Below are 26,755 nucleotides of genomic sequence, written 5' to 3' on the forward strand. Positions count from 1 at the left end.
ATTTTATCCTTCAAAAAATTTACTTTTAGTTCATATTTATATTTTATAGCAATTATTTTGAGGACTAAAAGTATCAATTTTTTGTAAAAATATTTGAAAATAGGGATTATTCTTATCAAACTACAAGATTTTAGAGGATATTTTCAGTTAAAATTTAATAGGACTAAACATCAAAACTCGTTATTTTATAAGGACAAAAAATATATTTACCTCAATTATTTATTATTAAAAAGAAATTCAACCCTCCGTGTGATTGATTTCTGAATCCGTCGCTGCTAAGATTGCATTATCTTCTCTTCTCGTCCTAAATTTAAATTTGTAAAATATATATAATTAGTGTGCTACTCTCATGATGTGTGGGGACCAAGACAATCGCACGATCGATGTAACTCATTGTCACTCAATGAAATCCACTGTATCTTAACCAAAACTAATGGTTCCGCATTTTTTTCTGGACTGCGTCACGCGGGTAGCACGGATTTGTTTTGAATTTAGTCTATGAAAGTAAATACATGTCAAAAAATTATTTTTTATTTGATTAAAAGTTAAAATAAAAAACTTGAACAAATTGACAAAAATTTTAAAATTATTAAAGGGTGGATTAAAGTTAATTGTTATAATAAAAAATAGTTATTTATGATTTTTACAATATTTTTTGTGTTGGAATGAGTTAAAATTTACTTTATAATAAAATATATTTTATTTTTGTGAGCATAACTCTGTTGGTAGATGTTTTGGACTGAACCTTGAGATCCAACTTACAAGGATTGCAACCATCTGACAGTCGAACTCAGTCCAACCCACTAGAGGCCCAAGAACGCGTCTCTTTCTCCAATGGTCAAGGAAGTCAGCCTTCCGTGACGGGGTCGACATCAGAATAATTGACATTTATTGTCAATCATGACTTCTCAATCGTTATTCCGACAGCCGTTAATGGCGAGGACATTGTATTTGTCTTCACATTAATGGTCTTGGCAATTCGTTGGAATATAAATTTTCTCATGCAAAAATAGGTTACTTTACATTCTATCTCTAAAATATTCATTTCACGCATAAACTAAATTGAGTGTTGGAGTGTCTTCAGGTACAACCCTCCCTTCACCACAACTGTGATGCGGAGGACATTCATAGGCTACGTCGATTCCGATCAGGTAAAATTAGTAGGGACTAAAGTTCGAACTCAAGTGGTGAATCTTTAATCATTAAGCTACTTGATAAATATAAAATAAAATTTATTACCTTATTTAATTATTTAAGGGAGAAGATTTAAAGTTTAGAATATCTAAAATGAAAAAAAAATAAATAATAAATTATTACTCTACATATTTACTTCTCAAAAGAGAAAATTGTATATTTTAATAATATAGAAAAAAAAAAGAGTATAAAATTCAAATTCTTTTAGAAAAGAGAATATATGTTGATAGAAATAGTGACAATTGTTTGTCCCCACAATACATATAAATGTTGCACCCCCACTTGTTTCTGATAAACCGTTTAAAATATTTTTTAAAAGATATTTTAATAACAAAAAAAAATTAATTGGTATTAGGATTTTTAAATAAGTATTCGAATTTTTTGTTTTTCAACGGTCAGTTTGTGCCTTGTGCCCTTCACCGGTACAAAATATATCTGGTATTGAAAATTAAAGTGTTTTAATTTCTGAAATAAATAGATAAAATTTTTAAATAAAATTCTTAAAGAGTGTTTAGACCATCTCCAATGATAGTACTAATATTTTTAAGTATTAATACCTAATAGGTACTCCCATCAGAGCAAAAACATAATGATACCTAATAAGTATTGGTTCTGCAATAAGACATAGTATCTATATAATTTTTGTGGAACTCATTTATAATGATGTAAAGTTATTGAAGAGATGTGTTATTAGTGAGACAAATTTAGAACTTTTTAAGAGGTTTTGGGATGGAGGAATTGAATACTTATTAAGTACTATTATTAAAAAATTATAAATTAGTGATTTGTACACGTATGACTCACTTAAGTACTAAAAAATGAGTAGCTCCGTTGTGGATGCTCTTAGGAACACTCGTTAGTTAGACCTATGATTTGTTTCTTCTAAATCCACATCCTGGTTTTAAATAAGAACAGCAAAATTCGAAAAATTGATCTTTGTAATTGCGCACATATATACTCGATTTAAAAAATAAAATAAAAAATAGCACCGGCTTATGTGCAAATTGATATCCTCAAGTGGTGAGATAGGGTTGGAAAGTAGTGGTGCATTAAAGGAAGCAGTAATGGTTTCCAATCTCTGTCCACCAAGTTGTTGGTCTGTAAAGAGCTCTCCTTTTCATTTTTCTACACCTTCATTTTGATTTTTCTATGTAGACTTATCTTTTCATTATTACCACAACGTTCTGTTATGGTACAATCATTATTGCCACCTTTAAAGTTTAAACATTAGGTACAAAAGCATTTTAGTATACTAGTAACACAAAAGTAGATTTTGCCTATATCATGATTATTCATGAATATCTAATACTATATTCTACTAGTAAGTGAAAGTATAATTCATGTGTTACTTAGGATTGAGGGCTTAAGGAATAATGTTTGTAAAAGGGGTAACCAAAAAGTTTGTAAAATTTTATTTTGTTATGAAAAGAAGGAATTTATTAAGAAATTAATCAAGTTAAAGAAACACCTCTATTATCATCATTACAATAGAAACAATTGAAAAAAAGTTAAACTTAATTAAATCATTAAAAAATTACTCCCTCCGTCCCAAAAAGAATGACCCAGTTGACCGAAACACGCATGTCAATGCATAACTTTGGCGACTAATATCTTTAATTGTATAATAGTAAAAATTATAAAAAATTGATATTTTGAAAATACTCATCGAGACGAATCTAACAACATCTTATATGTTAATATTTATTTTTATTTATTAGTAGAAAAATATGGTCAAAACAATATATATGAATAGTGCATATATTCAAAATGGGTCATTCTTTTTGGGACGGAGGGAGTACATTCTTTATTGGTAAGAAAGTTTGCGCAATAATTAGTTTTGCGACACACATGCGTAATAGATGTTCTCCGATCAAAAGATGACGGAGAAGAGATACCGTCTCTTGGAGGAGAAGAACTGAAGAAGGAGAGGAAGACCTTTTTTGAAGTCTTCGAGTCCGTTTCAAATTGAACTATTTTAAATTCAAATTTTTAATTACATGGAAACTAGCTAATACAAAGAGCTCGTAACAAAATTACAAAGATAAGTTTTTTTTTTTTTTACGAACACAGAGATAAGTTTGTTGTTGTAAAACCCATAAACAAGGTTATCATTAGGAAATCTCTTATCAAGTCTATTTAGTTAAAAAAAAACCCGCTATATGTCAACAAACTAATCTGTGTTTTTCTTTTATAGAGCAATCAACTTGCTCTTTGGCGAAAATTAAACATAACACATGTGGATTGTGGTGGAATTGATCAATCATATCACTGTTCACGAAGTTTTTGTTCGTGACAACCAACATTTCTTTAGTTAAAAATGTCTAATTACAATATTTCGTGGAAAATATCTTGACCTTTGTTTAGGATTGGAGTGTTAATTGCAAAGTGGAATCTCTCATCTTATTCATCATAGGCAATGCCTTATATAGGCTTATTTACAACTCAATTGTTTAGACTAGCAAATTGGCCAAGCCAAACCCAAGCCCAACAGCAGGCCAGGCCAGCCTTGCGCGCGCGCCTGCAACATGCTGCTTGCTGCACAAGCCAAGCCACACACCACTAAGCCTAAGCACATAAGCCTATTCCTAACATACCCTCCCTTAAATTGAATCCCCAACAGATACAATTTACTTTACAAAATCATTCAGATCACAAATTCCAAGTCCCTCCCTCAATTTGCAAAAACTGTCAAACTTCAAAGGCTTGGTGAGGATGTCTGCCAATTGTTCTTCTGACCTGCAATGCACCAGCTCAATAACATTGTCCTTAGTGAGATCTCTAAGGAAATGATACCTGACATCAATATGTTTACTTCTACCATGCATAATAGGATTCTTAGAAAGCTTAATGGAAGAACTATTATCACAGTAGATCATAGTGCATTCAGGTTGCTTCACTCTCAAGTAACTCAAAATATTCCTAAGCCATATTCCTTGACAAGCACATGATGCTGCTGATACAAACTCTGCTTCAGTTGTGGAAAGAGTCACTATAGGTTGTTTCTTAGAGGACCAGGAGATGGCACATGAACCAAGCATAAACACAAACCCACTAGTACTTTTCCTGTCATCTAGATCACCAGCATAGTCTGAATCACTCCAGCCAATGAGCTTCAGATCCTCACTTGAACCAGCTCTGTACAAAATTCCTAATCCCAGTGTTCCTTTTAGATACCTTATGATCCTTTTTACAGCAATCACATGCATCTCAGTAGGCCTGTCCATGAATCTAGCTACCAAACATACAGAATAAGCAATGTCAGGTCTTGAAGCCAGCAAATACATCAAACACCCTACCATTTGCTTATATGTAGTACCATCAGCTATTCTTTCATTTGCATCTTTGACAAGCTTACACCCAGGCACTATTGGATTAGTAACTTTGTTGCAGCTCTCCATTCCAAATCTAACCAAAATCTCAGCAATGTATCTCTGTTGATGCATAAAAATACCATCACTGCTTTGAATTACTTCAACTCCAAGGAAATATCTCATCTTGCCCAAATCTGTCATAGCAAATCTACCTTTCATGGAGCTTTTGAAGTCTTCTATTAGATTGACATCATTTCCAGTGAAAATTAAGTCATCTACATAGAGACTAACAATGAGTATCTCATCCTTCTTTCCATATTTAACAAACAAAGTGTGCTCATAGGGACATTTCACAAATTTTTCAGAACTGAAATAAGCTTCAATCTTACTATACCAAGCTCTAGGGGCTTGCTTCAATCCATACAGAGCCTTTTTCAATTTGTACACCATGTTCTTGCTGCCATTACTATACCCCTCAGGTTGAACCACATATATGTCCTCAGTCAAATCTCCATGCAAAAAAGCACTCTTCACATCTAACTGAAACACATTCCATCTGTTGTTAGCTGCAAGAGCCAGTATAGCTCTGATTGTATCCCATCTAGCCACAGGTGCAAACACCTCATTGTAGTCAATGCCTTGTTTCTGAGTGTAGCCTTTAGCCACCAACCTTGCTTTGTACTTTTCAATCTCACCCTTTTCATTAAATTTTGTTTTAAAGATCCATTTCACACCAATGGCATTGCATCCATCTGGTAACAAAGTGAGCTCCCAGGTGTTGTTTCTTTTGATTGAATCCATCTCAGCATCCATAGCAGCCCTCCAAACATCAAGTTTCATTGCTTCAGCATAAGTGTTGGGATCTTTACCAGTGCTATAGATGGCTAGATTATGAAGTTCTCTTTCTTCTTCTGCATCTCTTCAGTTACATATATGTCAAGACTCCTTGGTGGTTTTCTGATTCTAGGAGGAAGCTGTGTTACTCCATCACTATTATCTTCACTATCACTGGTGTTATTACTTATAATCATGTCATCATCTTCACTGTTGCCTGCTGCATTTACATCACCTTCATTGACTGGCTCAATTGGAATATCTTCATGAACTGAATCATCTTCTGCATCATCATTGGACCAGTCATCATTATATGTACTTTGTGTCTGTGATAGCTTGTTCCATTCCCATCCTTTTGACTCTTCAAACACAACATCTCTGCTAGTGATTATTTTCTTGTCAATTGGATCATAGAGTTTATAGGCCTTGGATACATCACTTACTCCCAGCAAAACACATTTCTTGCTTTTGCTGTCAAGCTTCTTTCTCTGACTGTCAGGTATGTGAACATGAGCTAGACAACCAAACACTCTAAAGTGATTTACTGATGGTTTTCTACCACTCCAAGCCTCTTCAGGTGTCATGTCTTTAACACTAAAAGTAGGGCTCCTGTTCATAAGATATGTTGCCCAGTTGACTGCTTCAGGCCAAAATGACTTAGGTACCTTTCTAGCACTGATCATACTTCTTACAATATTCAGAATGGTCCTATTCTTTCTTTCAGACACACCATTTTGCTGTGGTGTGTATGCAGCAGTCAATTGCCTCTTTATCCCTTCATTGCTGCAGAAATCATTGAATTCATTAGAGGTGTATTCTCCTCCTCTATCAGATCTAAGGCATAAGATAGGACAACCAGCTTCTTTTTCTACCAATGCTTTAAAACTTTTGAAAACTTCAAATGCAGCAGATTTCTCTTTTAACATGTAACACCAAGTCTTTCTACTAAAGTCATCTGTGAATGTCATAAAATACCTGCATCCACCATTGGATTGAGGTGATATAGGCCCACAGATGTCAGAGTGAATGAGCTCAAGCTTCACACTAGCTCTCCAATTGGCTTGTTTAGGGATGATATCTCTGTGTTGCTTACCAGTCAAGCAATCACTACAATTCTCATCAGAGTCTTCTAGCTCAGGTAGACCTCTCACCATTTGCTTCTTAGACAAGGTATTGAGCCCTTTAAAACTCAAGTGGCCATATCTATCATGCCATAGCTGGGTGCTTTCTTGCTTGGCAGTTTGCAGACACATAGGCATTATAACAGGTGCAGAGATCACATACATTCTATTCTTAGACATGTGTGAAGTGAACAATAAGCCTCTATCATCATGATACACCTTACATTCATCATTCTTAAACACCACTGAAACTTGTTTTTGCTGTATCTGACCAATACTCAGAAGATTGGTCTTCAAACCAGGCACATAATATACATTGCTAATCACATGAACAATGTTATTAATGCTGAGTTTGATGTTGCCTTTCCCTTTCACAGGCATCTTTGAATCATCCCCCAACTTCACAGAGTCACTATAACTATCATCAAAATTAAACAGCCATTCTTTGTGTCCTATCATATGATTACTACAACCAGAATCTAGAAACCAATTTTCAGATTTTCCAATTGTATCAGAGAATTGCTGTTCAGTTTTAGCCATAAGCAATAATTCTTCATTACCATCATAAAATTCAGCATAGTTGGCATTACCTTCCCAATCTGGACATTCAGATTGATAGTGACCTAGCTTGTGACAGTTGTAGCATTCAACCATCTCTTTGCTTTGTCTACCTCTTCCTCGACCTCTATTGGAATGGATCTCAGGATCTTTTCAACAATTGCAACTTCTTGCAATCTTTCACCTTGTGCAGACATTCTATTTGCAATAGCTAGGGTTCTTGAAAAGTAATCTTCCACAGATTCTCCTTCCTTCATTTCAAGAACCTCAAACTCTCTCTTCAGAGCTTGCAGCTGAGCTCTCTTTACCTTTGTAGAACCTTGATACTTTCTTCTCATCGCATCCCAAATACTTTTGGAGGAATTACGATCAAGAATCGTATCAAGAATGGAACGATCGATCGATTGAAACAAGTAATTCTTCACCTTCAAATCCTTCAGCTTGCTAGCATTAGCAGCTTGAATTTCTTCAGCTGTGGCGTTTGCAGGTGCCACCGTGACTCCATCTTCAATTGAGGACCAAAGTTCTTTGGAACGAATGAGATTCTCCATGAGCATTGACCAATGGTCATAATGTCCATCAAACTTTGGAACACGAGACTGTGAGTGTTTGGATTCATCCATTAATTGATCAAGGAAGAAGCTTGAAGAAGAAGCTTGAAGATGAAGAAGAAGCTCGCGCGAAAAAAAAACGGTTATAACGGTTTTCTTGAGAAAACTGCAGTTTTCTCTCTTTTCTCAGGTTTGAGATCTTTTAGGCTCTAGATACCACTTGTTAATTGCAAAGTGGAATCTCTCATCTTATTCATCATAGGCAATGCCTTATATAGGCTTATTTACAACTCAATTGTTTAGACTAGCAAATTGGCCAAGCCAAGCCCAAGCCCAACAGCAGGCCAGGCCAGCCTTGCGCGCGCGCCTGCAACATGCTGCTTGCTGCACAAGCCAAGCCACACACCACTAAGCCTAAGCACATAAGCCTATTCCTAACATGGAGTACTCCTTTATAAGCAATGTTTATAAAATAAATAAAAAATTTAAACACACTCAATCATTTGTGGATTAATTTGCACATAAATAATTACTTATGTAACCCATTAATTTATGCCAAAGAAAGTCTGAAACAAGAAATAGAAAATTGAATATAAACACAACTTAAAAAAAGACTTCATGCATATTTAAATTAATGATGATATTGATGAAATTAGCACTTTAAAGTTTCAATAAAATCAATGTATGACCGTGATTTTATCAAACTTTATCGTTAATTCAAATATACAAATAGTTTCACTCACAAAGCACCACACCTAATAACTATATGACACATGCCATGAATATGCCTAGTTATATCTTCTTTATTAGTACTTTTTCATTCACTACATTTCAAGTGTAGGGACCCCTAATATAATTAAAACGAGCTAGACATGCCCTCTTCTGATTCTCCAGAAGCCACAGTGATAAGACCAAGTTTAGCAAATTCTTTGTTGACAAAGTTGCAATGTTTTCTAATCTCTCCATTGTTCCCAGTAATGACACCAATGTTTCCCATTTTAATAATTGCAGTCTCAAAGCTCTCAAAGAAAGCATTTTTATCGGCACTAAACTTGTTGACAATGCTAATGGTATCAGCACCAGATGTTGAGAAAAGCTCTTGGTCACTTTGAAGCAAACCCTTTTTACCTTGAAGATTTGAGTAGTAGTTCTTGTCAAATTTATCGGGAGTGGTTGGGTCAAAATTGGCGAGGTTGTTTGTTGATCCACCGTTAGGACATATTTTGCGCAATTCTTGTAAATAAGTTGTGTTAAGAGTTGGATCAGGCTTTCCTGTACTGCTAAAGTTGTACAATCGATCAACGAATAAAGAGCAGTGAGATCTTCCAAATGTATGAGCACCTATAGTTGAAACATATTTATTATAATGGTCAACACATAACACATGCAGAACGGAAAAGTGTGGAAACCCGTAGGTGATCCAACTTGGATACACACATAAAATGTTCTCACAGTCGAACTACTAGGTTGTAACAACAAAGACAGTCATATTTATTAAACATTTTATACCTGAAAGAGCCACTAGATCAGTTGTGTCGAGGCCTTGATCTTTAAATTTAGATTTAAGTATATCCAATGAGTGGAAAGGAGCTGGAAGAGCTGTATTAGCAAGTGATTGGTTAGCTGTTAAACCATCCCTTCTTCCTAAGGGAACTTTCCAATTAGGACCATCTGCCTGTCAATACATACTAGCATTAATTACATAATCACTTATCAAAATGAAAGATTTTCATAATAGAGATTGAGGTGTACCAGAATAGATGATATTTGTGCAGAAAGGGCAAGAATATCAGCACAAGAAACTGTGTCTGGACATTCTTTTTCCACTGCTGTTTTGATTCTGTTCACAACATCCAAACCTCTTAAGGAATTGATATTTGGAAAAGCTTCTTGCTCTGTTATGACAGTGTCACTTTTGTTCAGCAAAACAGATGCATCACAACCCTGTTACGAACATAGATTAATTACATAATGTAAATATTAAATTAGTAGGGACATCACATTTTTATGCAGAAGTTGGGGTTTCAACTCTAAACACTCCACTTATTCACTTTTAAAAGGTAAAATTCTAGTCATAGATCACTTGACAAAAAAAAAAAACATAACTTAAAGAAAATAAAATGATCAACAAAAATTAGTGACTGAAAAATTAAATTTCTCTAACAAAATTTAGCTACAAAATCATAGTCAAATTCGTTTTTACTCACTAAATTTTTCTAATTAATATTTGTGTTATTTTTTTTTTGGTACATATATTTGTATTATGGGTAAATGATCATTTACCCCCCTGCAAAATAAGCAAATTTTCGTTTACCCCCCTATGCAGATTTTTTTTTTGTTTACCCCCCTGCAAAAAATAGATTCACTCATTTTGCCCCCCGTGTGTACAGCAGGACATGTGAATGTGCAAATCTGCTGACATGGCTTGTACACGTGGAAAAAATAATTAATATTTATTTTTTAAATTCCACGTCAGATAATATATTTTTTTAAAAAAAAATTCCTACAAAATAAAAAAACGGATTTTCTTTTTTTTTCCCAAAAAAATCCTACAAATAAATTTTTTTTCCTACAAAATTTTTTAAAACATTTCCTGCAAAAAAGTAATTTTTTTTCCTACAAAGAATTTAAAAAAATTTGCAACAAAAAAAATGAATTTTCTTATTTTGCTCCCAAAATAAATATTTACTCCAAAATAAAGTTTATTTTCAAAATAAAAACTTTAAAGATTTATTTTCAAATCTTTTTGAATTAAAAAAACATGATCTTTATTTTTTAAAAACAAAACATTATTCGTATTTTCCTCTTATACCAAAATCATTTGTCCTAAAACTAGAAAAATAGAAGGAAGCAGAAGACAATAACGAAGTAGAAGACGATTCCGGTGATTGAAGAAGATGACGACGAATATGATAACGACGGTGGAAGCAAACCGGCGAAGATTCTGTTTTTTTTAAATAAAAAAGATTTGAAAATAATTTTTTAATATCTTTATTTTGAAAATAAACTTTATTTGGGAGAAAAATATGAAAATTCGTTTTTTTTATTTTAGGAAAAAAATAATAATTTTGTACGAAAAAAACTATTTGTAGGGAAAAAAAAATTATTTGTAGGATTTTCTTTTTATTTTGGAAAAAAAATTCGTTTTATTAATTTTGTAGGAAAAAACATTTAAATTTTTTTTTTGAAAAAAATATTATCTGACGTGGAAGTTAAAAATAAATATAAATGTTTTTTCCACGTGTACAAGCCACGTCAGCAAATTTGCACAATCACATGTCCTGCTGTACACACAGGGGGCAAAATGAGTGAATCTATTTTTTGCAGGGAGGTAAACAGAAAAAAAATCTGCATAGGGGGGTAAACGAAAATTTACTTATTTTGCAGGGGGGTAAATGATCATTTACCCTTGTATTATTTTAGCAGTGTGTTGTTTGAACTTTAAAATAATAAGTAGAAGAAACCAAAAACCAAAAAGACTTTACGATAGAATTTGAGAAATATTTTCGTTGATGCGTTTATCTGATGGTATGTTAGACACTCATCATAATCAAGTGATTGAATTCAAGTGGATAATAAACTTTTTAGGATAAATTGTTCAGCTCCAGTTCAATTTTAAGAAGAAATATTTATATAGGTCATTCTTTATTTATTTTGCAATCGAATATTAAATTATTAATTAGAACCCTTTTCTCAAAAAATAAAAATAAAAATGACACGCATCATAACATATATTTATGGACTACAGCTGTGCTTGTGAGTAAACATATTTACCCCTTTAGGTGTGGCCCAATTCAAATGAATGATTTTTTATTTATTTATTTATTTATTTATTGACCGGAAATGAATGATTTTTTATATAGTAGCCTCTCACTCAATAGCAATATCTTGTACTTGACATTACATTATGAACTAATTTGATTTTGTCAATGAAATTTTCTATATTTAAACATCAAAAAACATATCTAACCTTATAAATTAATCCTAATTAGATATGTTAAGTTGAAGTACTCGACTAAAGAACACAGACACTAAACCTAACACTAACATGTCAATACCAATATAACTATTATATATTTGTGAGTGCCAGTGGTGTTATTGTCAGATCGAACATATCTTCGATCCAAAATGTTACTAATGGAGAAAGAATGAATATAGAGAGTATATTATATATACATACCAAAACAAAGCAGTCATGGAAGTGAAGTCTAACAAGACTAGCAAGCATACGAGGATCAGTCTTAGAAACGTTTCTTATGACTTCACGAACAATGGAATGGACTTTAGGACAAGTGTTTTTGTAAAAGGAAGGGTCAAGCTGTGCATCTGAGGAGAAGGGTAACCCTCCAAGCACAACAACTATGCAGCATAGAGCTGTTAATGTTAGACCAAAGGAGTTCATTTTGATGTTGTTTGTGAGTGTGACTAAGCATAAACCAAGCCTTTATTTATAGGCTATAAAATTATATTTTAATGGCCATGACTTGTAAAGTTTGAGTTTGCAAATTGCAATAGTATGGCAACAATCTTTTTTTTTTGTCTGCGCTCAATTTTGTCATCTCATCCAAATTATGTTAAGTTTTTGTGAACTTAATTTGAGTTCCATATATAAACTCTGAAAATATAGCAAAGTTCAAATGTATGAGAAGAATTCTTTGCAATCTTATCTAAGTTACTTCCTTTGTTTCATTTTTTCTTTTGGTAAAATTCCTCTGTTTCGTATTATAACTTTATAAGTATTATGTTTAGAGCATTTATTTGTTTCATCATATTATTTGACATTTGATATACATATATTACTAAAGTATTAATCATTTATTTTAATAATATATACCTTATTATTATATCTCAATTATTAATAAATGAAACTTCTTTTATCATAGTAAAAATGGGAGAGGTAAATAAAAAATAAGTTATATTTGGAGACACTCGATAAAAGCTATGTTTGGTTAAAGCGAGAGGGAAAGGGAAAAAAGAAAAGGAAATTTTTTAAAATCTTTGCATTTGTGTTTAGGAGGAGATGTGTTTTTGTTTTCCGTGAGATAAAAGAAAGATTTAAATGGAGAAAAAAATATATAAAATTACCTTTCTTTTTTTACATTTGTTATATTTAAGATCACATTGAATAATATGATATTTATGTCGTAAAAATTAAGAAATTGAATTTAAGTGGTTGATGAGCTCTCATATGATGAATTGTTTGGAATAATTCAAATTTAATTTTTGGTGAGAATAAATTTTTAACTAAATTTTATTTATCTCGTGGCTGAACTTTAAATTAATAGGACATTTTTTTACATTAAAAACATGATGGTTAATAAAAACAAATTTTTGAATAAGTTAAATTAGTTCATCCAAATTGACACAAAAAAGAATCGAACCCAAAACTTTAAGGAGAAGCATACTCTCAGATCTCAATCTAATACCACCAAACCAACTGAAGTGGATTGTGGTTAATAAAAAATTAAAACACATATCATCTCCATTTAAAATCCCTCCTCTTTTAGATTGAGGGACAATTTCCGATTTTGTTTCATTCATTTTCTTACTCTCTCTTCTCCAAATAATCCAACCAAACAACTCAAATTTAATAAAATCATTTAAACCAAAGACACCCAAAAAGATAAATCTGAAAACGATTTCAATTTTAAACTACAAAATTATAACTTCAAGTTACAGCTAACTTATATACAAAATCTATGTATATCTATTAACAAAATCATCAATATTATATTAAAAATTGAAATTGAAATTCAATAAAACAAATTTTTTTAAATCCATTGGAGCCAAGTGAAATTAAATTTTATTTAAATTAATTAATTAAATAATGTATTTCATACCCTTTAAATTGCAAGTGCCAAGTGGTATGTGTGGACCCATATTAAAGTTTAGCCAACCACAATTGACAATTGACATCGACATAATTGTCCTCCGATGAAATCCATTGTATCAAAATTCAAAACCAAAAAAAAAAAAAAAGTAAGTTGAACCTACACGTGGGCGGCACGACCCAAATTTGTACGTAATTTTTTTTAAAAAATTTACATTTTAAAAGTAGTCGTAATTTATTTACTTTAAATGGCATGGTGGGAAGTATAAAATTTAACAAAGCATACGTGTTGCTTTAGAATAAGACGTTCTTTCCAAAGCTCGGACACAAAGTTGCAAGTTGCATTGGTCCCTTGTTAGAGATAATATTAGTATACTTTTAGAAAATAATGAACATAGTATTAATTAGGATGAATTGAAAATGTTATTTATTTTAAGACAATTATTTTTGTTATGGTGACATTTTTATTTAAAAAATGACGAAGCTATAATTTCTCGAGATATTCTTTTTTAGTACTTTCTCCGACATTATTTATAAGCAAAAATCAACAAAATATTTTGCTCTTAAATATAAGCAAAAGTTACTAAAATCAATTTCTTTTAATGCAATTCTTTCAAAAGTACCCGTTCTATTTTTTAACATGATTTTAGAGTCCCGATTCATATTTAATATTATATTGTTATGTTATTTTAAGAATTTCAATAAAAATATCATATAAAATTAAGATAAAAATAATACTCTTTAATAAATGTCCAAAAAAGAATTTTTACTTACAAACGAGACCGGAGTAATATGGGATATCTTCTTTTTTGCCATTATTTGTTCAACTGTTTGAAGCCATCATTGTCGATCACCTTTAAAGATTAGGTAGAGTCATCTAAACAAAGTCAAGTCAAGCATATCTTGGTGATATAACCATTTAAAACAAAGCATATTTCGGTGACACAACCGTCCAAATAAAGTAAAACAAGCTAAGCACCGTGTGGTAAAATGTGTCAGTAAATTTATCTCAATCATTAGAAATATTATATGGGTCTTGCTAACTAGTGCCTTCGGGACACTCTTTAAGTATTCTATTAAAAGAAATTTTTTATTTAAAAAATTAAACACTCTAATTTCCAATGTGTTGACTTTACGTATTTCCATAAAAATTCTATAAAAAACTTACTATTTAAGGACTTAAAGAGTGCCCCGGAGGCACTATTTAGCATTTGCCATATTATATTATATATATGTTGGAATTTAAGTTCGAATTTTGGACATACCACTTTTTTATTTTAAGGATAAAATTTTTAACCACCATATTATATACTTCACACAAAAAAATATATAGATGTATCTATTGAACCAACTAATATAAATTCTAAACTAACTTAAATTTTAAATTATTTATTTAATATATTTCTATCTTTTATTAGTGATTGTTATGAAGTTCTACATCGAATGTGAATTGGTGTGAACATGAGTTTATAAATAAAAAACAATTTTCACCTTACAAGCCGGTTTTGTAAGGATTGAATTATGTCCAACTCTCAATAATACTAAATTGGTATCAGAGTTTCTTCAAGATCCGCTGGGTCACCCACTATTGAGCCACCCACCATTTACCCACCGAGCCCAATATGTAGTGCTAGACGTGCAGAGGTGTGTCAAGAAATTTCACATCGGATGTGAGTTGAGCTGACTATGCATTTATAAGTAAGAGACAATTTTCACCTTACAAACTGATTTTATAGGGTTGAGTTAGACTCAACTACTGATTCTAAAAGAAATTATCCATATCTATATATATAAATCCTAGATAGTTGTGGAATTGCATATCTAAACCCTAATTCATAAACTAATCAAAACCTTTTATTTAGCCACATCATCCACTTACATCCATTTAATGTGGGGTACTAATTGTAATTATTATTATTATTATTATTATTATTATTATTATTATTATTATTATTATTATTATTATTATTATTATTATTATTATTATTATTATTATTATTATTATTATTATTATTGTTGTTGTTTTGGGTTATTATTCATTTTAATTTTTTTTCATTTTATTATTTTGTGTATTTTATTGTTTTTTTCCAAAATAGTTAATGTTTTTGCTAATAATCTTTTGTCCAATCTTTGTGTATATAAGGAGTTGGTCGATTGTCAGGACTACTTCCTAATGTTAGTAAAAAATTAGATAAAATAAAATTTACTAATGGATGTTATGCCCTGTATGATTTTTATGATATTCGATTTTTGAGTATGAGTTAAGTTGATTTATCTTTGCTCCAATAAGTTTCAAATTAATATAAATGTCAAATTCGATAATGAAGTAGTTTTCTGGTAAGGGATAATGAAGTAGTTTATCCAACTCAGAATCCTCCAATGAAATTTATAATATAAAAAAACTTATGTTACAACATCAATTATTTTCCAAGGTTAATTATATGTTGTCATTTCCATAGTTAAAGAATGGATTAAAGATATTGCTAACCAATGTTAACGAAGAAGATACCAAAGTAACTTCAAATGTTATGTATAAATAAGTTTTTTAAATGTATAAACACATATTTAACATCTATATCACATTTAGATAACTTCTATTGTTACTATTATTTTGATAATACCTGTTGTTTCAATTTTAAATTTACTACTTATACAAATATTTTTTTGATAAAACAGCGCATAAGACCCGTGCATCGCAGGGTAAGTGTCTAGCTAGACTCCACTAATCTAACCCTAATCCACGTCAGCCACTTATATCCAATTAAACCACTCAGTAATGCCACATCACTTCTACTTACATCATTGTCATCTCTATACATGCCTACATTTATATACCTATGACTTTTCATTATACACCCGGTCAACTAATAATAATAGTTTTTATTAAATTATACGCACTAATTAATCTTATATATATATATATATATATATATATATATATATATATATATATATATATATATATATATAGTGTCCAATTAAGAATCAAATACACAATGTATGCGTATGACCACAAACCGTTCTCATAGTGACATTTTATGGATTACCAACTTATTTTGGTAGATGCAATAAGATCCATTGTAATCTTTTCGAAATGCATAAACACATCTTTAATATTTATCTTATATTTACATAACTTTTTTTTTATTATTATTATTATTTTATTGTTGTTGATGTTATTATTATAATTTTCATAATAATACTTATTGTTTCAATTTATTATACGAATGATTTTTCAACATTATAATATAAAATACCGCATAACATCCGTGCATCGCACGGGTGTGGGACTAGTCTGCTATAGTCTTAATTATCAAATGAATTGTGATTTTGAACTTTACCATTTAAATTTATTAGAGGGTGATAAAGTCACGACCCTCCTTTCCCCAATTTTTTTTATAGATGAAATTATAAAATCATTATAAACTCACATACGTATGTGAGAGATTCGAAGTTCGAATTCTAAACATGACGTCTGATCTTATAATTTCAACTTTTTTTAATCAGTTGAATTAGAATTCATGGATCTCCAAATATGCTTTCTAGCTAAAAAAATTAAATCCCTCAAAAAATTAAACAAAATATATCAAGTAGCACGATACCTAAACAACCTATAAAATTTATCTACTAAAGATTAAAGTAACAACTAAAGTCCGTTTTATTAATCTTCAACCACTGCGATGCAATAATTTCAACCTGTTATCTACCAATTGCTCGAATGTTTCCACCTTATTTTCAAACAAGTTGTTGTTCCTTATCTTTCATATTTACCAACAAGTTAATCATAGAACCTTTAAACCCTTACTAATATCTTTGCTAAATGAATGAGAGTCGTCAAATTGAATAGCACGAGCCTTAACCAAACAAGGATATATCGCATTCCACAAATACCAAAATATTCGCAATCAATAAGCAAATTATTTCATCACTACCACGTACTACCACTTGTCTATAACAAAGAATTCATGTTTAATATGTCGCACCGATACAGATTATCCTTTGATGAAAATTTATTGTCGATAAGTCTCCAGACGAAGAAAGAAACATTCAAAGGAACAAACTTATTCCATATAATATCTTTGTGCACCAAGATAGTCTCCTGAGTGACGTGAGTTAAGAAGCAATAAACTCCTATCGCTGAATAGACTTCAATCGAGAATAAACGGTCATTTTAGTCCCTGAAAATGTCGCTCACTGTCTCCTAAGGTTCATTTCTAAGTATCATAATCATCAACCTGCAAAAATACGATTTTCCAACAAAGTACGTACAACACTCATGAACTTTTTTTCAAAGCCAAACAATTGTCGGTGCCATCTGATCAACCCAACCTATGCATCTCAGCCAATGATATTGTTACTAAATGAAAATAATTCAAATGACGTCTAAATCTAGAACAATACCACAATACACAAGATGGGCTTTAAGCTCCTTTGATTTTAAAATGTATTTTGAATTAGTTAATTTAGTTCTTAAAAATATATTTTATGGTGATTAATTTTGTCTATAAAATTACATTCAAACGAGACATTTAAGATATTTTTTAATTTTGATATATTTAAATATTATAATGACAGTGTCTCACACATTTAAAAATCAAAATTATTGTTTATCCATGCTATTTGGATGGTGGTGACAATATAAAATTCGAGATCAACTTTATTATTCATTTCATTAATATATTTTTTCATCTTATCATCAAATTAATCTTATAATTCTCGATAAAAATATTGTGCATGATGTCGCATTCATTGACTCTGTTTTATTTTTATTTTTTATGAATTTTTGCAATATTTATTTTAATATTCATCCTTTTTTAATGTTTTTGGGTTAAAGAAGCCATACGCCAATTGTAATTGGGTTTATCATATTCATATTATAAGAAGGAGCACAAAATAGGGTGTCAACAAGGCTATTTTAATTTCTTTTAATATTGATAGTATTAATAGGTGGCAAACTGATCTAAAGGTAGACTTAAAAAAATAAATTATAGTTAAAAATACTTTTGTTTTCTCTTGATAGTGAAGTTGTTGAAATATTTTAGCACCTAATTAAAGGATTATTTTATTTAATGTGGAATTTCTGTTGGCAACACACTCTCCCTAATATCCCTTGAAATAGTCTTTTAGTAGTTGAGTTGATTTTGAGGTATAGTATAATTGAGTTGTTATTTAAGTAACATTTGCATTAGATATTTTTTATTGAACAACATTTGCATTAGATATTGTAACACAAAAAGTGGGTATTATTAAGAACATTACATGAAAGAAGATTATCTTACACACATAAAGCACAAAACACACAACAAACAACTCTTGGCACGAATGTACCAAGCTATCACTTCTTTATTAGTGATTTCCAATCACCATATTTCAACTAAAGTAACCAACATTCATTTAAATTGAACTAACCATATCCTCCCCCTCTAATAATTCTATGGCAAGATCCAATTCAGAAGATTTCTTGTTAACAAAGTTACATTGTTTTCTAATTTCTCCTTTCTTTCCCGTAAGCACACCAATATTACCCATTTTAATCATTGAATTCACAAAGTTTTGAAAGAAAACGTTTTGGTTGTTGGCGAAACTATTGACGATGCTAATGGTATCTGCACCTGGTGTTGAGAACAATTCTTGATCACTTTGAAGTAAACCCTTTTTAACTTGAAGATTGTTGTAGAAGTTCTTGTCCAATTTATCAGGAGTAGTTGGGTCAAAATTGACACGGTTATTTCCATCTCCATTCTGAGGACATTGTTTTTGCAATTCTTTTAAGTATGTTTTATCAAGTGTTGGATCGGGTTTACCAGTATTGTCGAAGTTATATAATCGATCAGTGATGAAAAGGCAACGAGCTTTCCCAATTGTATGGGCACCTGAAATTATAAGTAAATATATATAAGTCTCACCCAACACAATTTTCAGGCATAGCAACAAACTTTTAAGTGAGGCTTGCATGCCTAAAAATTAAATTTTTAAAACCGTAACTTTTATTTGAATTTGCAAATTCAAATAAAAAATAACAATTATTGAGTTTTCAAGGACGGAATTCAAATAAAACTTTTACATAAACTAAAATATAAAAAATTCATGACTATATTTAAAATTTAATTTTTTGAATCCAATTAATTTTTGTTTAAAAAAACATCTAGTTTTTATATTGGAGTAACCCATACTTGCATAATCTAATTCGTATAAAGTCCCATGAAAGTGGTGGCCGAAAATGTCTCAGTTTCAATATCGCTGAAATTCATAATTAGATTTGAATTTGAGAATTGATATTATATTGAAAGAGATTCGTGTTATTTTACTTATATATTATTATTCAATAAAAAATTCTATTATTGCAATTATAGACAACTTATTTAGAAAACATTGCAAGTATATATACCTGAGAGTGATACTAGATCAACTGTATTGAGGCCTTGAGCAGCAAATGCAGATTTTAGTCCATCAAGGGAATTAGAGGGACCTGGAAGGTTTTGATTAGCAAGATCTTTATTTGCTGTTAGACTATCCTTTCTTCCAAGTGGAACCAGCCAACCTGGACCTCCGGTCTGTGAACATAAATAGATTTGTATTCTTAACTAATTAAAATGTATAACAAACTTAGACATTGAACTAGTCTGAAATGGAATAATTAATTTTAAAATACGATGGACTTGGATTTTTTATTCTGTTAAGAGTTTTACATTCGTTGCGAGATGACCTGAATATTTATTTTTAAGTGAGGGCAATATTAATCTTACAAACCGATATTGTATGGTTGAGTTAGACTCAATCTCAATTCTAAGATGGTACAAAAGTCTCCTCCACAATACAGCGGATAACACACTATCAGGTTTTTTTTTATCAGAACACCCACCATTTATATTCGCGCAACAAACTCCTTAGTATTGGGCTTGAGGGGCCAGGGTTTGTTAAGAGTTCCACATCCTTTACGAGATGACCTAAATATATGTTTATAAGTGAAGACAATCTTAACCTTATCAACCGATTTTGTAGGGTTGAGTTGGGTCTAACTCTGGATCTTAAGATATTCAATATATTTCTTGTCAATTTGTAACTATTTGATAGGTGCAACCATTATGTTAATACCAATATTATGATTTTATTTATTTCTTGAAACTAAAAATAATTAGCTAATTATATGTACCAGAACAGAAGATATTCCAGCAGCAAGTGTAAGTATATCTGCACACGAAACTGTATTAGGACAAGCTTTTTCCACTGCAGTCTTAATGTTATTGATAACATCCAATCCTCTTAAGGAGTTGCTATTTGGAGCAGCATCTTGTTCGCTGTCAATAGTAGAAGTCTTGTTCAACAAAACCGATGCATCACAACCCTGTTTTAATCGTATATATTAATATCAAGTTATTTAGTGATCCCTCTCAAAAATTACATAGATTAATTATTATATATATATATAAAAAAAACTACATAGAATTTATCTACTTCATTCTCATGGATATAAGGTTGAAAATAATAAGTTATGAATATAATTATTAACCAGGAAGTAGTACAATAGAAAAAGAAATCAATTAAAATAATATTGAAAATTCATGTTGCATGCTCTAAGTGACTTTTTTTGGCAAAGCAAATACGACAGTTATTATAGTACCGTTAAAGTAGAATTTAGAGTGTAATTTGAAAATGTATCAAAAAAAAAAAAGAATGTAATTTGAAAAATGTGTGTGTTAGAGAATATATTTTTAGCACTATATTATTATATATGCTTTGTGTGTGTGTATATAATTTATTTTATCATTCATTCCCAAATTATTATTTGTTTGCATGTGCTGAAAGAAACATAAAGTTGCTAAAATTGTATAAGAGCATCTTCGATGATTGTGTAAAAATCCTATTTTTTTATCAACTAAGGAACTACTGTACTTTAGTCAAAAAAAAAGAAAGAAAGAACTATTGTACGAGTTAAGATCCTCTTCATTTCTCATTCTTTCCATTTCCTTCATTATTATATAGTTTTGGGAATATAAATGCAAAAATGTGATATTAAGTGGGTCCAAATATGTTTTATACACCAAAAATCATTTAAAAACTTTGATAATGGAAAAAATGGAAATGATAGAAAATAGAGAGGATCTCGACTCGACAAAAATCAAACTCTAAATTAAATGATTAAGAGATCTAAATATTTACCTTTTGTACTATATGGTGTGTAAAATTACTATTTGTGCTATACAGACCAACAAAAAAAATATTGATTTTTTTAACAGAATATAATACTTATTGACTGGAGTTAGAATAGTTGATACATACTTGAACAAAACAATCATGAAAGTGAAGTCTGATGATACTTGCAGGCATTCTTGTATCCGTCCTAGAAACATCCCCTAAGACTTTTTGAACAATGGACTGTAATTGAGGACATGTTTTGCTGTAAAACAATGGATCAAGTTGTGCATTTGAGGAGAAAGGTAACCCTCCAAACACAACCACTACACAACAAAGAGCAATGAGACTAAGAGAGTTCATTTTTACTCCTTACTATATGTGATTAGGCATACAATGTGCCTTTATTTATAGGACTATGGTCGGCATGTGGTTGCCATGAATGACATTTGATTAAGAATATAATATCAATATATTTAAGGTACACTTGTAAATTAAAATCATGTTCTTTAATCTACTACTATCAAGTCTTCAAAAAATTAATAAACAAATCATTCCTAAATGAAATAATTCTTGTTCAGATTTTATTTACCTCTTGATTGAGTTTCAGATTACTAGAAAATATTTTTAGAAATCGAAAAATTAACACCAAAATAAATAAATCATAATATTTTCTTATATTAATTATATTTGGTATCTTTAGAGGGAATAGAGTATATATATACTATGTTAATCTATTCCCCTTGCCTCCATAATTATAATAGAGTACATACTCTGTCTTCTATAAAAAAAGACTATACTCTCTCATTCTCATATTAATTATATTTGGTATCTTTAGAATAGAATAAACTATCAAATTGATGTTTAATTTAATTGGTAGGATGTTCTTAAATAGATCCCGAACATTATGAATATTTTAAAAAGGATGTTCTAAGAATATGTTAAGAATTAAGTTGATAGTAAGTTAATTTAAAAATAGGTCACAGTTGAAAATGAACCGAGTCAACTCGAACAAAGTTTGAGACTCGATTCGATAATTGATTCGTTGAATTTGTTTCATGAATCAAATGAGCCGAACTCGAGGTGAAAATTAAGTTAACTAAATGACTTGAACTTGAGCTATATATAGTTCAGCTCTTTAAATTAATACTCGGTAAATTAATAAACTCTCTAAAATAATAATTTTGTCCAGTCCCGACTTGGGCCAATGTAAAAAATTGAAAAACTTAATAAAATAATAAGATAATAATTTTTCGGGAAATCCCCTTTATAATTTTCGATCCCAAGAAAATCATAAATTAATAATTCATAGAAATTGAAAAAAATATATTGAACACATTTGTTCCTCTTGTTTACATTTACCGTACTTCAAAAGTCATTATTGATTTCCAATGCATAGGAACACGGTAGTTACTAATTTACGTTGAGTCCCAAGGTTCGCTGTAACGTAATTCTAAGAGACATAGACTAATTTGCCTTTTTGTTTGGTATGTAAAGTATAATTACTTAAAAACTCTTTAAATTAATAATTATTAATTTATCGATAAATTAATAACTCTCTAAATTAATAAATTTCTCTGATCCTGACATTATTAATTTAAAGAGTTTCTACTGTAATACTTTAAAAAACTAAGACAAACACCTAACAATTATAAGATAAATGAGTAACATTAAAATTGATAAACAACGTCATGTCATGTATAACGATGTAGTTTTTACAAATTTGAAAAATAAATAGTCTTAGTGTAGTGTATATAAAAAAATGGAGAATAAATAGAAGGAAAAAAATCATGTTGAACTCTTGAGTTGAATTTCAGGTTGAAAACAAACTGAATCTCACGAGGAGAACCAAACTGATCGTGAACTCTAAACGATCCTAAATCGAGCTGAAACAAGAGTTTGTGTCAAACTCGAGCTGAGTTTTGAGTCAAACCAATTCTTATCAAGATAAGTCGGACTCAGAAAGGTTCGACTCAACTCTTTTTCAATCCTAAAATAAATATTAAATTTATAGTAAGAATCTAAATACAAAGACTAACTTAATATATTAATAAAATTAAAAATATTTTTGAAATATTCATAAAATCAAATACTGTTTTAGAGTACTTTACAAAGTTAGGATTAAAATATTTTATGATGAAGCGTATACACTTTAGCACATTTGAAAAGGAAGGATTAACTTAATGTAGTTGTTATTTTTGTAATTATATTATCGAAAACATAAAATTTAGTCTATGTATAGATTTTGTTTATATTCTACAAATGGTACGTGTTGCATTAAAATATACTATATAGTCGTTTTTTTTTTTTTTGACTAAATACTATATAGTCGTGTTAGTCTATGTATAGATGCATTTTTAATTTTTCCCCTCACTCATTTTTTGTTTATTTTTAGCATTGGCTTTTCTCTCTTTGTCATATCTATGCATTGTTAATTTATTCAACTGGGCCTAATTTTTGGTACAGCCTCCAAACATGTTTTATCTATTAAGACACATCGTACTAAGTGTGTTTTATCTATTCTTAAAACATGTTTAGCTTTTAACTTTTAAATTTATGTTTGTTGTGAGTAACCCATGCCTAAAATATGCTTTACATCAAGTAATATTTTTTGTAATAAAATTATTTGCTTAATTGAAACATAGTTAGTTAGTATGTTTGCTATTTGTTGGTATAAGTTTGTTACCTCACTTGAGAAAGAAACAATAACAGTTAGTTGCAATCAATAAAAGAAAAAAATTAGTAATTTCAACAAATATGAGATATTAATGTACTTTTCACTACACTACCACAAATAAAAAGTGAATACTTATTACTTTGAGAATGATTTTAACAAAGCATTTGGTTCAAGTGGTTATAATAAACTTCCTCTAGGATAAATTGTTCGGAGAACTCGAATTCGATTCATGTTATATGAACAATTATTAGTCAGATTTTACTTAACTTACGGATGAATTTTGAATTGCTAACCAAAGTATTAAAGACAAAAAAAACGTAATATTACATATTGAAAATGGTACTAGCTATTCATTTTTGAAGAAATCTATGTTATAGTGACATTTATTTTGGCCTTCCTTTTATAGTATGGGCTGCTTATCTTCTTTTTTGCTATTAATTGTTCAATCGTTTGCAACCATCCTTGTCACCATTAAAGATTAGGTATAGTCTTCTAAACAAAGTCAAGTTAAGCATATCTTGGTGATATAACCATCTAACAAATCATATATCGATGAATTAACCATCCAATCAAAATAAAACAAGTGGGGAGGGTGGGTGGTAAAATAGGTGAGTCACTTGCTAAAGTATAGGACAAATTGAGATTTTGAACTCATCATCAAAATTGATTTATTGTGTTTAATTTGAAACACTTATAGTTTATTGGTTAGGGATGTTAATGGTTAGGGTAGTATAGTATATTGATAGCGTATAATGACACTAATCTTTATATTTACGGTTTAAAAAAAAAATTATCTAAATTTATATATGTGTGGTTAACAACTTTAAGTTTATATTATGCTCATATTCGTTATCTACATTTTAACTATAGAAAAAAATTTCGTTTGTGGTTATTTATCTTATTTTCTGTAGCAGTTTAGTCTTTCTTTTTTTTCGTTTGAGTAATTTATCTTTTTAATTTGCTCAATAATTTATTTTTCTAGTTTTTGTACAAAAACATTTTATATTAATTACAATTCAAATGTTATGCTAATTCAAATAATATTAGACAATATTCTATTGCTTGCGTATTTGTATAATTTTTGTTATGAAATATAGTGTTGGTTAGTACTCTTTGATAAGTCCTTTCACGAGTGGGGCATCACCTATTTTATGCTGGAACTGGTAGAGTTTGTTTGGGTGTCATGTTGGGTGTCGATTGGTCAGGGAAATTAGAGGTCATCTTGTTGCTTTGTCCTACTTGTGATTGTTCCTTGCCTCTCTCTTTCTGATGAATGTTCTTTCTCGTGGTGGTGCTTTTTAAGGATTCTAATTTTTTTGGTGGTGTGTCTCATTGTTTCCTTGTATCGTTTTTTCGTTTGTTTTCCTTTGAGAATGTTAGGTTTGGGTGGAGTGTACTACTGATACCTCTTGATTTTATGAACTTTCTCTTGTATTTTTCTCGTTATTATATTTATAAATATATTTTATTTGCCAAAAAAAAAGTACTCTTTGATAAGTTTCTTTATGTTACATCCTAATTTTTCAATAAAAAGGAAATGAAATGCAACTCAACAATGTAGAAAGAACCCGGCAAATTGAAGAAAAAACTTCATAACTTCATTGCAATGTAGATGAAAACAATAGAAACTAGAGCACTATATTTTTTTACATTTTTATTTACCCGTGTGTGCCAAAACATTACTAGATAATAGTGTGATGATATTTTATATAATTATATGTATAAATTAATCAAATATAAATTAGGTTAGTTTAATTTAATGTAATTTATTATTTAAAAAAATATTTGTAATTAAATATATATTTTTAATATGCGAGTTATTAAAAAAAAAATATCATAGGTATTTTTTACATCATACCCATCAAATATGAGTTCAATTATAGTCTACACTTGAAGTGGGTGATAAAGTCTTGACCCCCACCTCCCAAAATATGCTTTGCTAGCTAAAAGACATGCTACTATTTTCTCTTTTCTACGAAAGTACATATTATATTTTTATTTTAATTGATATGTTCCAAAAGTTTAAAGATTTGTTACATTTTTATAAGAAACTAGAAAGAAAGAAAAAACTAAACTAAGAAGAAAAACTATTAACAAAAAAAGAAGGTTATTCTTATTACGACATTTCTAAGAAGATCACAAACACCTTGTGGAGGAAAAAAATTACTTACATTGTTAATACTTCGGTATCAATTATAAAAAAAAATTAAAAAAACCTTTTTATTATAATTTTTTTTCATTTATATGAAAAATGAATTTCTTCTTATATCAAAAGGCTGAAGGGATAAATAATCATTAAATCGTGCAATTGTTTGAGTATATAATTTATACGTTGATATTTAAGAGTATTACACATTCAAGTTCTATGATGTGAAATCTATTTTGAATTCTAGAGAACTCTTTTTTTGAAAGGGGATTCTAGAAAACTTTAAACATGTTTTTACTAAGATAGTTAGGTTTTCTTAAGTTGTTTACATTGTTTCAGATATTAATGTTCCTTATTGTGGTGACGCGATATAATGAAGATTGGGGGAGTTGTGAATGGA

The 26,755-nt window shown here is 30.0% G+C and overlaps 1 protein-coding gene across 1 annotated transcript; it reads right to left on the reverse strand.

The window, feature by feature from the left end:
- Positions 1-8,172: 8,172 nt before the first annotated feature.
- LOC123896247 lies at positions 8,173-21,909 on the reverse strand. The gene is made up of 9 exons (XM_045946660.1): positions 21,680-21,909; positions 20,553-20,744; positions 19,788-19,953; positions 18,805-19,272; positions 12,160-12,184; positions 11,750-12,011; positions 9,322-9,513; positions 9,079-9,244; positions 8,173-8,910 (listed from the first exon to the last, which is right to left on the reverse strand). The coding sequence occupies exons 1-9, from the start codon at positions 21,893-21,895 to the stop codon at positions 8,426-8,428; spliced, it is 2,172 nt and encodes a 723-aa protein (XP_045802616.1). The 5' UTR covers positions 21,896-21,909; the 3' UTR covers positions 8,173-8,425.
- Between the last annotated feature and the right edge of the window lie 4,846 nt (positions 21,910-26,755).

Source organism: Trifolium pratense, linkage group LG7, assembly GCF_020283565.1.
Source record: "Trifolium pratense cultivar HEN17-A07 linkage group LG7, ARS_RC_1.1, whole genome shotgun sequence".
Classification (NCBI taxonomy): Eukaryota; Viridiplantae; Streptophyta; class Magnoliopsida; order Fabales; family Fabaceae; genus Trifolium; species Trifolium pratense.

Excerpts from the sequence above, each read along its gene's own strand:
- LOC123896247 (XM_045946660.1), bottom strand. The coding sequence starts at position 21,895 with ATGAACTCTCTTAGTCTCATTGCTCTTTGTTGTGTAGTGGTTGTGTTT. Across the intron at positions 19,273-19,787 it reads TGATCTAGTATCACTCTCAG|GTGCCCATACAATTGGGAAA; the intron begins GTATATATACTT and ends TTATAATTTCAG. Across the intron at positions 12,012-12,159 it reads ATATATGGAACTCAAATTAA|GCTTGGTTTATGCTTAGTCA; the intron begins GTTCACAAAAAC and ends CTATAAATAAAG.